Genomic DNA, 15,210 nt, shown 5'->3' on the forward strand with positions numbered 1-15,210 from the left:
CCTCGTAACACGCAAAGTGTCGAAGCCCACACAGAAAATACCCCGAAACGCGCAGCCTGGGGACTGCCGCGGGCGGAGCAGTACACGCGACAAGAAGGGAGATCTTGGGAAAAGCAGCCGGTAGCAAAAGCTCATGCAGAAGCTTGTGCCTTAAAAGCGCATGAAAAAGGATTCCATGTGGAAGAAACCTCTTGGCACTCCCTTGCATGCCAGTGGAAGCGGGAACGGCGCCTCAGTCGGAGTCCGCAGTAGTACTCGTAGTAGCAGTGGCAGTAGCAGTAGCAGGAGCTCCCGCGCAGACGGTGCAGGAGGGAGTTGCGTAAGGACGTTTCGAAAAAAAACAGAGTGTTGGCTTTGTCCTCGTTGGCATTTCAGATGCCACACCCGAAACTAGCGTATCCTTGAATATGCGTAGACACTTTCCTCTGCAGTCCCAACGAGCAGCGCAGCCACCGCGCAGCTCGAGCAGCCGCTGGTTCGCTACTTACTTGATCTCGGCAGCTCGTCCAATTGGCGTTTATTCCGCTTACTTATGGTGACCCCCTGCAGTGGCGGAGAGCGAAAAGTGGGGCCATAGAAGGCGAGCGACGCGTGCTCCCGAACCCCCCCACCGTGAGCACCAGCGAGTTCTGCTTTTTACCGAGGCAAGAGCGCAGGCTTAAATCGGGGATGCGTGTATACAAGGCCATGCATTCCGTCACAGACACACTCCGTAGCATTTGGTTCCTTCAATATTGCGCTTTGGGGAAGTCCCCACTCACTCCACCCCCTGGCTGCGTAAGGCCCCGGTGGAGAAGAAGCACTTCACGACAGTTTTATGATAAACTAGAAAGGAAGCTACGTGTCTCCTTCCAAAAGAGCTCTCCCACCTCCCTGCTCGCGACACAGAGCCGTCATCAGCCACAGGATGGGGTATCGCAGCGCTAGTGAGCTGCTCCGCGCATTTCCCCACATGCCTTGCGCTAGTACCAACCCGTCGGTTCCGAAGGGCGACTGGAGAAAAAGACAGCCATAATGCCCTTTGCTGCACCCCCGGATCACGCAGACCTTTCACAGCGAATCGCACATCGCATCCAGCGTACATGCGCGCAAAGATGCTGAAGACTTGCATCGAGCTTACGCTACTCTAGAGCTAAAGTAGCAGACAAGCAAAGCGATCATACACCTCTTTACGAGCTCTCGTTTACATCCAGCCAGTCTGCTGGAAACTGCGATAAGAGAACTTGGTCCGTTAGTGTTCCAGTTCTCGGAGAGATTCAGGCGATTAAAGCGTTTGTCGAGGGCCACGATGTGATGAGCTTCCACTAGCTGGAAACCGTTCGTGCAGTTGCATTGAATTAAGAGGCTCTCAAGTGGGGCGTGTGACTGTAAATGCCGATACTTTGCATCTATTGAGGAACACACATCTCCTTTTTCTTGCCACATGGTTCGAGCGTTACCCCCACATCCCTCCCCGCGAGTCGCGAGCGCGGCTAAATCAAGGAACGTCGGCTTGGAAAATGCTCGTTCAATATGCTGCCGGTTCCGACGATGGCAAAAGTTTTCTTGTGAAGAGTGGGCGACAACCGCCCTCTCTTGCCTTTCTTGAACAACGAGCTACTGTGCACTGTGTTAGTCTGGATAAAGAAAGAGAACGCCTGGCTGCAGCTTGAGGAGACATTCGCATGGACGCTACGTCTCTGCCCACCACTCCCCCGCAGTTTGAGCTAATACATTTATTCAGTATCCGATGGTTGGAAGGTTCTGGGATGCCTGGCCCCATGTTGGCAGCCCTGGTATTGGACGCTACTCCTTCTGGGAGCAAATGCAGAATGTGCGCGTCAAATAGGCCAGTGAGCCAGTTGAATTCATGGCGCGCTGCGGGTAGTTAGCACGTGTCTGCCCGCCTTTGCAATTAACAATCTCCTCACGAGATGGTCGCGGCAGAGCGGCCGCGTCTATTTTCCTCCAGATCAGGGACGATCTTTAAACGCCCAAAAATAGCGTGTCTGATGTTTTATTTTCCGGAGGGTGTTTTGCACGCGTCTTTCCAATGTGAGCCTTGAGCCTCTTGGTTCGCACCTTCTACTATGTCCTTACGCCCGACTTGCTTGCATGGCTAGCTGCGACCTGTGTCGAGGCACGATCCAGTTTTCGGCCTTTTAGAGTTGGAAGTAAACGATATGGCGCGCGGGGTTGAGAGGCGACCGCCTCTCAAGTGCTACGTACGGCCCAGCAGGATGTGGCAGAGTCGCGCAGGGTCATAACGGCTAGCCACGTTGGTGTACAGCACTGCTGCTGCTAGGGAAGACGTTGTGTGGCCTACCTGAAAGAGCTGCATTCCTCGCCTGTGCGGCAGTGGTGGCAAATTCTTGCAACTTGGGGGTTACACTAGACAACTGACACCTTTGCAGCGGGGATAATTCCTAGTCCGTTATGTAAAGGTGCAGCGCCCCTCTGCCACGAAACCCATAAAGCTGCAGCCCGACTCTCTACTTTTTTCGCAAAGAAGGCAAATAACACCTTCCCAAGCCAGCCAGCCCTATTTATCCCACGCTTCCCCAGCAGTTTAAGCCCCCCAATACTTCTTAGCCATATTATATCCTAGCACCTCAAGAGCCCAACAGATTCAAGGTTGCACTTCCTGGTGCAGCAGATCCTCCTATCCAACATGGACTACTTTATGCATTAAGAGGGGCCATAGGCAACATTCAGGAGATCGGCACACATTCTCGCGGCGCGACACACATACGTACAGACAGGTACACACACTTACACGACGGATTGCTACACATCGCCGAGGAACTACCATCAGCAGTGCTGGGGCAACCCGATTTTTCGCGGGGCCCCCCGGATTGCCGGGGGCCCCAAGAACCCCTGGTCAGCAGGGCTTCTTGCAACGCGACGTACATGTAGAACGTGCAAATATCACGCCGGTAAACCGCAAGGCCCCTGGGAGGTGAGAAGTATTGAAGATTCTTGCCCTAAAGAGACCCTGGGTGGCCTCTCCCTCCCGCAAACGAGGGACCTTTACCTGCAGTAATGCAGCCCCTTTGTGCCCCCCGAACTACAAAGATTTGTTTTCATAGAGTGCTCATGCAACACTTGGGCCCGATGAGCTTCTCACTGCAATCCGAAACCCTCGGACGCCTCGATGGCGATGGTGAGGAGCCTCTGCAACTTCTCTTTGGAAGCGTATTCGGGCAGCAGGAGCGTGCAGAAACACGTGAATGAGGTTGGAAGCCGCTCAGTGGGCTCCCCGCCGTTTTTCTGAATCACCAGGCGAAGCTCCTTCAAGCCAAAGGCCGGAGAGCGCTCACTTCCTTGACGCACACCCACAAGCCACGCAGCGAAAAGCCGGAGGAGGTATGAGGCAGGGAGAAGTTTGGTACTTATTGAAGGCCTGGCGTGGCAAAATACAAAAGCGAGCGCTGTGGCCTTTCAGGTGCTTCCGGCGGAGTCGGATTCTGGATAGGAAAAGGGCTTCCGAACTAATGAAGACGCAAAAAGCCCACCAGGCACATTATGGCCTGCTTACCCGACACAAACTTGAGGAAATTTTGCTTCTGGAAAATATCGAATGAAGTCAAGATCTCCCAAAGCGACCGTATATAGGGGCAGTCGGCGGCATACCCTTCATACCTGCAGTGAGAAAGTAAGAGACACAGAATACAAGCCCCTAAGTCAAAGCCTCAAGCCGCGCATCGTCCAAAAGGACTCCAAACTCCATGGTCCTGCGCCCAGCTGTGAGAGCGGTGACTCCAACTCCCCAAAGCATTCTTCCCCGATCCCCTTACATTCCCAATCATTAGTCCCTCGCTCAGACCTGCAGGATTCCTTGAGTTCATTGAAGTCCAGTTCTGGCGTGCCGCAAATGAGGAGCTGCAGTTCTTTGCCAGTAAGACTCCCCACAAGAGGCGGCGCAATGAGCTGGAAACCCCTCTCGAAATGTGAATACTACGAAACCAAACGCAGGGACAGCAAACGGAAAAAGCGAACGGATACGGCGCGAGAGTAACTGTGGAAAGATAGTAAGGGGAAGCGAGGGGCATGTGTGGGCTAAACAGCAAGCTCGAGCTTCTTTTACCTGCCAGTCAACCGAAGTGACAAGCAGGTAGCGAGTGTACAAATGCACAAATTCCTGTCTGTTGTGGATCGTAAGGGCCACGGTCTCGCCAGCCGGCTTCAACGCCACCTGCCCTCTGCGTCCCCCTGGCAGTTCTACGTCCACAGCAAACGTCATTCCCTCAAATGCTTCCTGCAAAACCAGGCGCGCAGTCACACATATACACTGTACGCACCGCCGACCCCTCTCATTATCAACCCCTGTGCAAGCTTCAGGCTGCCTCGACCTGGCTGGCAACGCGGAGGCGGCTCCAAAAGGAAGAGTGGAAGGCAGGGAATACAAGGCACCCTGTAGGCGGATACAGTGAAGTTGAGCTCTACGAAGCGTCGGGATGCCTACATTGAAGGTTGCCTCATTGTCAATCTCCAGCAGTTTTTCGAAACTGTGGAGCTCCTCAGGGAAAACGTCGCTGCAAAAGCGCGAAAACGACGCAGCACAACCCTCCACAGTCCACCCTCTTGGACCTCAAACTGTGCGCACGAGGCAAGTAAGTAGTGCAATCTGTCTTGAGCCTCCAAAACCCCACAGTAGTAGTGGCAGTACCTCAGGTCGTCGAGGGTGACCTCTGCGCCCTGCAGCCGCTTATAGATCTGAACGCAGAATCGAAAGGCAAACAGAAGGGGATGCACAACGCATTTCAAGAAAACACGAGACATAGGGGGCCCCTTTCCGAAAGGGCCCGTAATGCATCCCGCGCACCGACGAACGGGTGCTTCCAACAACTACTCTTAATGCACCCAAAAAGCAACTCTGAGGGCGTCAAGAGCCCGAAGGCAACAGCAAGATCAGCAGCAAGAACAGCAGTAGCCGGCACAGCGATTAGGCGTACGACGAGTGGCAAGTTAAGGGGCATCAGGATATCGTTGTAGACCGCCATTGCGGCAAGCAGGCCAGTAACCCAATACTCCTTAGCCTTCCCTTCTGGCACAGCGTCCTGTTTGCTGCCTTTATCAGCCCCACATTCACCTTCTCCCTCTGTTTCTCCCTCTCTGGAAGCGATTCGCGCCACGGCTGCCGCTTCCTGAGGCTCGGCGCAACCTTCGGAGGTGCTAAGAATCGACGGTAGCTCACCGGCAGCATTGCCAGGCTCTGTGCCTGTTTTCACATCATCTTGCTGCTGAAACCACATAGTCCTGACCCCAGACTTGTACGAAAACAGCCCTCTAGAAGGAGAAAAGAGCTCTCTGGTGAGCAGCTGAGCAGCGAGAGAGCAACGCAGCAGGCAGCACGGAGAATCGGAAGCGGCCAGGAGATGAACAGACACAGTGCACAGTACAGAGCGGCCGAGAGGGGCGAAGAATGTGAAGGGAGGCCATAAGGTGGTGGCGCACGCTGGCTTTCGCGCACACAACATGCCAGCCTATCTCTTAGAACCACGCTCACGCGCGGTGAAAATTGACACCTTCTGGGTGATTGCGTGAATGTTGTCAACTCACGGAAAAAAACTCCCTGCGGAGACCCCCCTCGTCCACACCCTCCTCCCCATCGAAGATGACTTTGAGGGGACGCAGCAAATCTTTGGGGTCGCTGGATCCCAAGAATCGACAGGCGTCCGTGACGGCAGCACTGCGGCGGACCCGCACTATTAAAAAGGGCAGCTGCGTGTTCAAGAGAGACTGAAGAGACATGTGGTGTTGTCTGTACACGTTGTCTACCAGCAAGACCTGCGCACACGCACGAGGAGACATACGCGACAAGAGGAAGAAAACTCATTGATCTACGCGAAGACTGACGGAGAAGGGGGCCGGCAACAAAATATATCCGCCTTTTCCCTGCACACAACGCGTAGCTAGGGATAGGGAGGAGACAGAAAAGGCGCAACCGACACGAACACCGAGGAAAAGAAGCAGACGGTGAAGGCCGCCTGGTGCAGAAGAAAAAGACAAGGACTAAATGCGAGGTATAATTGCATACATGCATGCATGCATGTCTACGCGTAGGTCTATCGATATGCACATGTACGAAGACAGCCACGTATGTACATACATATATATAGAAAAAAAGGAGCGGCGCAACCAAAAAAGAAGCTCGCAAGCACACACTTTGGGGCAATGGCAGGCAGCACGGAAGACAGGGGGCAGCACTGGGAAAAAGCGAGAGCCAAATCGACACCTTGCGAGCGAAATAGCATATTTTGAGTGTACGATAAAGAAACAAGGACTCTGCTTCTTTGAAATAGCTCCCTACATTGCGCTTAAATGATAGAGGGCAAAGGTTCAAGTGCGCCATGAAGAGAGACCACCCGGACTGCAGCTCACTGTTGTTTACCACATCCCGCTCAAGCTCAAACAATCGCACGGCTGCAGCACACTCCACACATTCAAACTGCTTGGCTTAAAGTCATAGCCTCATCTCCTAGTCTGCACTTTCTGTAGCTGAAGCCCGACAGACGCTGCACCAACAGACTGGCATCCCATGGGCAGGTGTCTCTACGGGGCTTCCTGATGACCACGTAAACATTGCTGGCTCTGGTGCTCCTCTGCCAAACCACCTCTTGCAAGCTGAGAAGCTAATATATCTTTAAAGGCTAGCCAGGTCCAGACACAGTCCCGCCAAATGTCTACGCTTTCCCTTTAGGTTTTTACGTATGTGTATGTGTATGCATGTGGAAGTGCGTGTATGTGTATGTGTATGCATGTGGAAATGTGTGTGTATGTGTATGCATGTGGAAGTGTGTGTCTGTGTATCTCACGGCGATATCGCTGTTCTTTGACGGCTTGTGTGTTTTGCTGGTCTTGTTGCTGAGCCGCCCTCGGGGCTATCTCAATGTAGGCGCCGACCTCCTTAATAGGGTCTACAAAGACCCCGATTTCTTCGACTTGAAACTTTTCTATGGGAATCTTCGTGCCGCGACCACCACCTAGAATGACCTTTCGATTGCTGCTGAGGTTGGCGTGGTATAACAGCTGCAGCAAGGCTGCGCAGTGCCACACTCGGTCCACAATGCGATAGCGTGACCCCGCGGTTGAGAGAGCGTGCGCCAGGAAACGGCATGCTGGGAATACTAGGGCCGTCCTGCGAAAAGTAACGAGCACAGAGAGATAGATGTTTAAAGGCGTAGTACAGACAAAAAAACTGGCAGCAGTCCCCCAGATACCCATGCAGAGAGGAAATACACAGCCTCGCCACTGCGCAGCGAAGTTGCTAGATCGTATACATACAAAACATGTAAAGTACACTAGGGGCCCCCGCAGAGAAAAAAACACGTTTGAGTAGCAGCTCCACCCCATATCTGTCCTCGCCCTGTGCGCACTCAAATATCGAATCTGGAAATTCCTTCGCAAGGCGCAAAAAGCTTCTTTTCCCGTCGGCGGGTAGGTGGAAGAGCATGTGGATTACTGCCGTGTACAAGAGTTCTCCCCTGGTGTCTGGCCTTTGCGCTTGCAGATGTATCTCCTGGGGTTTGTCCGAAGTACCTCTGTCTGCCCCTGTCTCCGCGAGGCCTCCCTGCGACCCCGCGCCCGTGTCTTCGTGCTTCTCTGGCTTTGTAGACCCCGACGACCCCTCCTGAGAGCCTCTCTCGCAGAAGCTAGCGTAGATGGGCGTGCATGCAAGCATAAAAAGGATGAATTTGAGTTGGTCCGGCCTTCGTAAGAACTGCGCCATCTTTATTGTGTTGCTGACAACAAGCGAGAAACTCTGGCACACCAGGGGCAGCAGCTCAGCCGGCAGCTGTCCGTACACTGCGGTGAGGCCTTCGAAGTCTGGCACGCTCCCGTGGCCAGGATAAGCAAACGAGGAATTCAAGCGAAAGACATCGCCAAACACCTGGGTTACCATGGATCGCAAGGCTGAGAGGTCCCCAGTGCTCCTTGCACCCTCGAGGAGGCTCAGCACCTCTTCTACCGAGACTCCCGAAAGGAAAAATGAGGCAGCTTCCTGCGTGCTGCTCTCCTGCCGGGAGAGCAGCTGGTCGGGTGGCCCTTGCATGCGCCCCTGAGAGCCTCCGGGAGCCTCGACACTCACCAGGTTACTCTCTCCGCGGCTCAGTGTGAGCAGCCGCTGCACCGCACAAGGCCCTGAGGCTCCACCAGCAGAGGATCCTCCGATTGAAGGCCTTCTGCCCATTCCCCCGGCTAGCTGCGCCGCCATGGCAATAGAGTGAGAGGCTGCCGTCAGTTTGCGGTATTCCCAGCCGACGGAAGAGCGAGAACGGCAGAGCACCTTCTTGAAGAATGTTTCCAAGCTTTGATTGAGGTGCCCCTCCTCCGCGCCTCCTTGCTGTGTCTCGACTGCAGCAGCAAAGGCTGTGAAGGGCCCAGCGGCAATCAAATAAAAGAACAGCTGCTGCTGCACAGAGCTTTCAGAAGGCAGCCACAGGAGCTGAGGCTGAGGGGTGTGGGGCTTCGGAGGAGCAGCTTCTTCACCCAAATACGGCGACAGAGGAAATACTGCTTTGGAAGAGACTCCCAGTTGGTTCACATCATTTACACCCCAAGAATAGACCTTGCCCTGCAGAATACGCCGGCGGCAACGCGCACATATATATATATATATATACAAACATATATACACATAGCAACGCATCTACACATCTACCCATCCCCAGGTGATAAGACCGCTGACAGGCAGGCACATGACGGCGATCGCGCAGAGAAGAAAGAGCACGCAGAAGCTGCTCCTCTTCTGCTTAGGTTCTTGGCACCTGCTTGCTATGGCCCTGCAGCTCTATGCCCTTGCCGCCGAAGGGTCTTGCTAGAGAGAAGCTGCCAGATCCAGTGCGGCATATGTGCATGCACATGTACAAGCGTATCCAAGGATATAGGTGTAGATAGGCAAGGATGCAGTGCCATGAGTCTGAGAGAGGCCCCTTTCTTCTTACCGAACGCGTAAGGGCTACAGTGAAGTGCCTCCCGAGCGCCACGACCTTGATCTTGTGCTGTTGGAGGCTCCTAACGAGAAGAAAGCGGGAACTCCAGGCAATGGGAGCTTCCTCAGCTGCATTTCTTGGCAGTCTGTCTCGCGAAGCAGGTAGGGGGCCCACAGGGTAGGACAGCTCGCCGTAGCTGTTGCTGCCGCACAAATACAGCAGCCCTCCTGACACGACCAGTCCGGAATGTGTGTCGCTAGCCGCCACGTAGCGCACCCGCAGAGACAGACGCACCAACGTCGGAGTCCATACCTGAAACAACCCGTAATTACCACGCCGATCCTAGTCTGTTGGCGTCATCGCGCCTCGGGAGCTTGACAACGGCTTCCAGGGGCCTTGCTTGGAAGAGAGGAGGGACCTCTACTCTTCAGAGGACGGAGGCGCTTTGTTTTAAGGCCTAACGAGAGAGGGGTGTGCAATACAAGCAAGGAGCCTCGGGAATTAGACCCTACGTTCTTAACACTGTCGAACGCCTCCCCAAGGCCCAGTCGCCCCCACTTGTTGGAACCCCACGAAAAAACTTCGCCGCTGATGCTCAGAGCCAACGCATGTTCATTGCTTGCAGCCACCTTCGAAAAAACCGCACATCCCAAGCCACAAACCCCCAGCAGCCTAGTAGCCTCGAACCCTAGGCCCTAGACGCACCACGTTAGCTGCGGCCATAAGCTATCCTGGAGGCTGCTAAGGGCGAATGGCAGAGAGAACTAACTAGGGGCAGAGACACACGAGACGACCGACGTCCAGGCTCAGCATTCAGGGAACCCAACACAGAGCCACACAGAGAAGCACACGGAGAAAAGAGGCTCCACAGTCGCAGGTAGAGAGACAAAGTGGCAGGTAGGCGCGAGAAGGGAGCCGTATTTGTGAAGGCTGATGGCAGCACGCCGTGTGGGAAGAGGCCCAGGAGCCATTGTGCAGTGGGAAGAGAAGGGGAGGGAGTGAGTCAGAGACAGCGAGAGGATGCACCACGCAATAGCGACATTCAGGAAGCGAAGGAGCCACCCAAGAAGGGACAAGAAAGAAGCTTCCAGCAGGCTAAAGCGCACCTGTTTAATTGGAAGACCGATGAGGGCAGGAATCGGCCGCAGCAGAGGCTCTACGCTTCTGCGCAAGGCGGCGGGGCATGCGGCAAAGGAAAAGGCAGGGCACTATGTGAGATAGTGAATGCGAGGCGAGAACGCGTCACACAAGGTGAAATACACACAAAGGGCGGGAAAGCAGAGTGCGGCTTTACGGTAAAAGCCCAAGGGTAATGAAGGCAGAAAAAACAGCAAGACACGCGACGATAGGGTAAGAGTCGTGCGTCTCCTGTGTATGTCCCCCCCGCCCTTTGCACCTGCTTAAGGCCCCTCATTCCTCCTTAACCGCTCTGTAGCATGTTTGTTCCCCTCCTTGCCTCTCTGCTGCAGGACCCCACGTGCCCTGGAAACGTCCTCGTCCTCCCCCCAGCTACCCCGATTGTGAACCCCTCGATCCTAGTTCTGACCCTTGTCGTTTTATCCCCCCTCCCCCCACTCGCCCTTGCGCGCGTCCACCTTACGGTTGTTGCTGCTGCCCGTCTTGAGTCTCCTCGCCAATCCCCAGACAGCCGTGCGATGAGGATCCGCAGGCCAGCAGCATACCTGTCTCTGTCAAAGCCAGGGAATAACAGCCGCCACACGCTGCCTGGCAAAAACGAACCTAATGCCCCCACAACGAAAACACCGCAAAGCCCAGAGGACACCGCTCTCGAACCAAAGACCTTCATACTTGCATCCATGTGCTACACAGCACTCGATGGGTATATATATATATATGCATACATATCCATATAAATGTGCATATACGTATAGGCGTATTTACATTTGCGTTTACTCGTGGGGGCTCTCAAGCCCCCCCCCTGCAAAAACCACGCACAGCAGCAACGGCTGGCCCAAGGAGCAACCGCCGCAACGCCTGCACCCCATGAACATTGACACATCCCTCTAGGCTTTGAAATTCCAGCCCCTTTCCCTCCCTCGCTCATCACCTGTCCCTGCAGAAGGGGCCTCGACCTGTCCAGCTGCATGGCCTGAGGCGCAAAAGTGCGGAGGACTCGCGCTGAGGGGCCCCTCCCAAGCTGCCCGAATTCGTTGCTTCCAAATGCAATGGCGGCTGAGGCAGAAGAAGGCAGTCAAACCACCCACGAGAGCGCCGCTATGACAAAAGCCCGTAAGGCGCCAACATATGGCACCTGCACGACAGGGTCGCGTGCTTCCGAATGTTCGCGTGGGCAAAAAGCCTGCAATCCCTCTGGAAGAACTCTTGGGCATGTGGGCGAAGAAGAAGAATTTGTGTTTCTCTCTTTCTCTCCCTATCTCTCTCTCTCTTTCCCCCTGTATGTGTATGTGTGTGTGTGTGTTTACAGTCGCGTGTTTGCCTGTGGGCAAGCGTCTTACATCCGTTATCCAGAACGGCAATAGTGTGTGACTCCCCCGTCGCCACAGAGACGGCTCCTCGTACGGCATCGCTTAATTTAGGCTTTCGAATGAATGCTTCTCCCTCCGGATCCAGGCAGCCCCCCTCATTGTCTCCCCCACCCCACACATTCTGGGTGACATCCCACACCCAAGTCCTTTCCAGCCCGAGGCAGCACCCGCAGATACTCTTGTTTTCTAAGCGTTCCACTGCAGTTGGGGGGGCCCCTCGGGGGCCCCCCAAAGGGGGACACCCGGGGGCGGCGGCGGCGTCGCCTCCGGTGTGGATTTCGGGAGGTGTGTTAGAGGGTGGCTGTGCGCCACTTAGCAGCTGGCCGCTGTCGTTCAAACCCCACATAAAGACAGCGAAGTGCGGAGGGGTAAGGCACTCGGAGTTGAGCTGCTGAAGAGAGGTGGTCCGACTGGCCTCGTCGCTCTGTGGCTGACTGCCCCCCCCCGAAGAGGGGCCCCCTGCGGGCGCCGCAGGAGGCGAGGCGGAGGAGGAAGGGCCTCTGTGACTCACGGCACGAGCCAACATGGACGTGGCTAGGGAGGAGCACTCCGAGACGGATCCGCTGTGCGCTGCAGCAACGGGAGGAGGGATTCCTGAGTCGCAGTGGACTGCGCTGAGGAGGCTGCTACTGCTGGGTGGTCGCTGCTGCTGCTGCGTCTCCACAGCGCGTGACTGAGGCTGCGTCTGCTCGACGGCTTCGCAGTCACCAGACGTATTTCCAGGGTGCAGCGTGGTCGATCCAGAATTCATGGGTTCCCGCTGCTCCGGGGGCCTTCGGTGTCGATGCAACGACCGCAAGCAATCTGACAGACGGAGTGTCATTGCTGCGACCGATGCAGCCGTTTTCGTGCAGGTCCTGCGCCCGGAGCCTTCGTAGTCGCTGGTGCAAATGCAGAGACTGCTGCAACAGCGCTGTGTGACCAAGGTTGGCGAGTCCAGGCAGCAGCGTTAGTGGCAAGAACGAGTTCTGCAGCCGCTACGCCCACAGCAAAGCACCAGAACGGCTGCCTGCAGCTTGGGAAGATGCTGCTACTGCGGTCCCTGGTGCTGTGTATGTACGTCGAGTATCCGGAAGCGCGGTCTGCTGCCCTCTCTGTGGCTGGATGGTGCTGCTTCTAATTCTGCTTCTGTATTCTGGCTGCGCAGAAGGACTAAATAAGTTCCCTCGGGGTCTTAAAAGCCTTCGCTGTCTGCACATGGGGTAAGTGCAGCCGCGGGAGCGGCGGCTGCCACTTAGCCTCGGCTGTCGATGGTGCCTCTGGTTCGGCGAGCTGATGAGATAGCTACGCACGTAGTTCCTGACGCCTTAAACTGAGATATTAAACAAACAAGGTGTCGCATTTCATGTAATTTTGCTCATTTTTCTCGGAAACCCCGAAACTTCCCGTAGGTGTCCATACACCGGAGTCCTGGGCTGCGAGACCGTTCGGTAGCGGTGGGGATTCTGGTGTATGCTGGCATGCGCTATTCAACGCCGAGCAAGTTTATTTAAGAGCTGAAATGAAACTTTTCCGCCGCTAAAGCGCGACTTACCTCCACTTACGGTGTACTGTGAACATATAACACCACCCGCGAGCAACAACAGACAGTGGCTGTACGTGCCTTGCCTAGATTTCCTCCTCCGCATCTGCACCTTTATAAGCCCCAAACCAAGCCTCAGCAAGGTACGATTCTTGGAATCGGATCCGCAGTGCTTAAATGTGTGCGCAACTGGGTGTTACACACAAACAGAGCTACCCGGTGCACTCAACTCAAGGAATAAGGCATTGTACCGGCAGACAAGTTTGGAGCTTCGCAGCCACATCTCCCCCTTAATTCAACCGACCAAACATTCTCTTTATGTTGACGCCGATAAGCATTGCAGATAGGCGCCTGCTCTCCCATTCACGCCTTTACGCATGCCTTTACTGTATCTACACATGCGCTTCCAGGTCCTTCACTCAGAGGCGCCTGCATCTGTCTACAAGGCTGCCTTCTGCCATGCATTTGTCCCCACCCACAAAAATCAGTTCACACAGAGGTGCAGCTTTCATGCCTCACCTCAGAGGTGAGCACCTACACGCAAATGTCTTCACAGGTATACATGCGTGAACACGCAAACCCCTTGCTGGGCCGCCTACTTATGCTACAGTCAACCCTGCTACCCTTTGGATCAGAGAAGCGTGATGCTGCTACACAAAAGTAACCCCGTCAGAGCGACTTACAGGTATACTTGTAGGCTGCAGGCGAGCCTTGCTAGAGTGGACGTCAGAAAGAAGCAAAACGATGAGCAGCGCTTGGGGGAAAGGGCGGAACACCGTAAAGGTGAAGCCAGAGATGATAGTGGATGGACTCGAAAAGGCTGCAAGTGGAATAGAAAGCCTATAAGGCCTAGGCTGTAAAACTACATGTGCGCATACGCCTACGAATACCTTTGCGTGCAGCAGGAGATTCGCGTGTTATTAGTCTCTGGAACGCCACACGTATGTACATGCTGCGATTTATATACGTGTGTCTAAGCAGACAACAAGAAACACCAAGCCCTAAGAGCTAATCTACAGAACCTTTCAGAAGCTACGCTATCCAATATGAATGCGACGACTGGTGTCCCGAAGTGGTTGTCATGCACACACATAACCACCTACAAGAATCCTGCATTACGCCAGCGGCGATATGATAGCTGACAATACAGCAAAAGCAACAATGAGAGAACTGGCTTGACGTTCGTTTGCATCCTCTTTCTCGTGAGGAGCAGACGGTTTCGTGGGCTCTGCCGCCTCCGGCTGCCCTTTTCTGTCTGTCATCCGCAAAATACCATTGTAAATGTATATATTTACTGGCAAAATTGGTCCACAAAGAAATGGCTAAAAGCCCGAATCCGTAGGAGGTGCAGACACACTGCAGAACTTGGAGCGGTGCTAGACCACAACCTCCTGTGTCGCCTCTATACTTCCCTCTCAACTTGATTCAACGTGTACATACACCTCAGCACGTGCGCATAGCAAGTACACATCAGGTGCATAAAGCGCCCATATGCGCATACGCCCCACGTGGATATGCACCCAAACAGCACATGCACTCCAGAGGTGTACAGTCAGTAGACACTCCATGTGTAACGTACACCCTAAGGCTCCCCAAGCCAGGGCGATCTTATGCCTCCCTTCTGCTTTACCTCCCTCTGAAGCCTCCTCCCCTTGGGCCTGATCCTCTGCCACCCCTCGGACCTGCTCCCCTGCCGCCCCTTCCTCTTCCTCTTGCGAGGGGTCGCAGTCCAGTTTCCCTCGGGGGCCTTTGAACGGGCGTGTCGTCAATAAGAAGGGTGTCTAAAGGCAGGGAGTCGGGCAGAATGAAATATCTTATATTGCTGCCTCTGATGGTGAGGTAATCCATGGAAACTGGGTTTGAGTGCTTCACGGTGAGCTTGACATTCTTCAAATGCGTATTCATCGCAACATCGACACCGACGATAGTTCCGTGCACGATTGTGCCATTTTTCAGCTCCAAAACCAGCGTCTCATTGGCAAGACGCATCAGAAACCGCACCAACTTCATCTTGGATGAGCAGGTTTGTAGCCAGCTTGAGGCTCGTTAAAGGGATTAGGCTGCGCGGGTTTAGTGCCTGGAAGGTAAATCAGGCGACGCCAAGATTACGTTTCGGAAGGAACAAGGGGGGAAGGAAGGAGGAAGGGGAAATGCATTCAGAAGCAGAAACACACAGACGAAGCAAAAACGAACAAATGTGAATGGGAGAGGGAGGTTCTCTGCGGCAACGGCCTCCCTTTGCTCCCCGCAGTCCAAAGGCAGAATT

The 15,210-nt window shown here is 54.5% G+C and overlaps 2 protein-coding genes across 2 annotated transcripts; both read right to left on the reverse strand.

Annotated features, from left to right (window-relative positions):
* Positions 1 to 3,102: 3,102 nt before the first annotated feature.
* Positions 3,103 to 12,245, reverse strand: LOC34622053. The gene is made up of 17 exons (XM_026337764.1): positions 12,125 to 12,245; positions 11,409 to 11,881; positions 10,531 to 10,655; positions 10,022 to 10,076; positions 9,428 to 9,544; positions 8,928 to 9,227; positions 7,359 to 8,557; positions 6,820 to 7,120; positions 6,293 to 6,415; positions 5,542 to 5,769; positions 4,935 to 5,300; positions 4,649 to 4,695; positions 4,445 to 4,514; positions 4,067 to 4,237; positions 3,806 to 3,936; positions 3,518 to 3,621; positions 3,103 to 3,302 (listed from the first exon to the last, which is right to left on the reverse strand). The coding sequence occupies exons 1-17, from the start codon at positions 12,243 to 12,245 to the stop codon at positions 3,103 to 3,105; spliced, it is 4,131 nt and encodes a 1,376-aa protein (XP_026193549.1).
* A 2,325-nt stretch (positions 12,246 to 14,570) lies between these two features.
* Positions 14,571 to 14,954, reverse strand: LOC34622052 (small nuclear ribonucleoprotein SmD1b). Its single transcript, XM_022735233.1, has one exon. The coding sequence runs from the start codon at positions 14,952 to 14,954 to the stop codon at positions 14,571 to 14,573; it is 384 nt and encodes a 127-aa protein (XP_022589005.1).
* Between the last annotated feature and the right edge of the window lie 256 nt (positions 14,955 to 15,210).

Source organism: Cyclospora cayetanensis, unplaced genomic scaffold (assembly GCF_002999335.1).
Source record: "Cyclospora cayetanensis isolate NF1_C8 unplaced genomic scaffold, CcayRef3 CcayRef3_contig_20, whole genome shotgun sequence".
Classification (NCBI taxonomy): Eukaryota; Apicomplexa; class Conoidasida; order Eucoccidiorida; family Eimeriidae; genus Cyclospora; species Cyclospora cayetanensis.

Bases quoted from the DNA above. Each gene is read 5' to 3' on its own strand.
- LOC34622053 (XM_026337764.1), bottom strand. From the start codon at position 12,245: ATGACACTCCGTCTGTCAGATTGCTTGCGGTCGTTGCATCGACACCGA. The intron at 11,882-12,124 runs GCGAAGCCGTCG...CGGCGCCCGCAG, and splicing joins TGGAAATACGTCTGGTGACT to GGGGCCCCTCTTCGGGGGGG. The intron at 9,228-9,427 runs GTAGGGTCTAAT...GGGTTGTTTCAG, and splicing joins CGTTCGACAGTGTTAAGAAC to GTATGGACTCCGACGTTGGT.
- LOC34622052 (XM_022735233.1), bottom strand. From the start codon at position 14,954: ATGAAGTTGGTGCGGTTTCTGATGCGTCTTGCCAATGAGACGCTGGTT.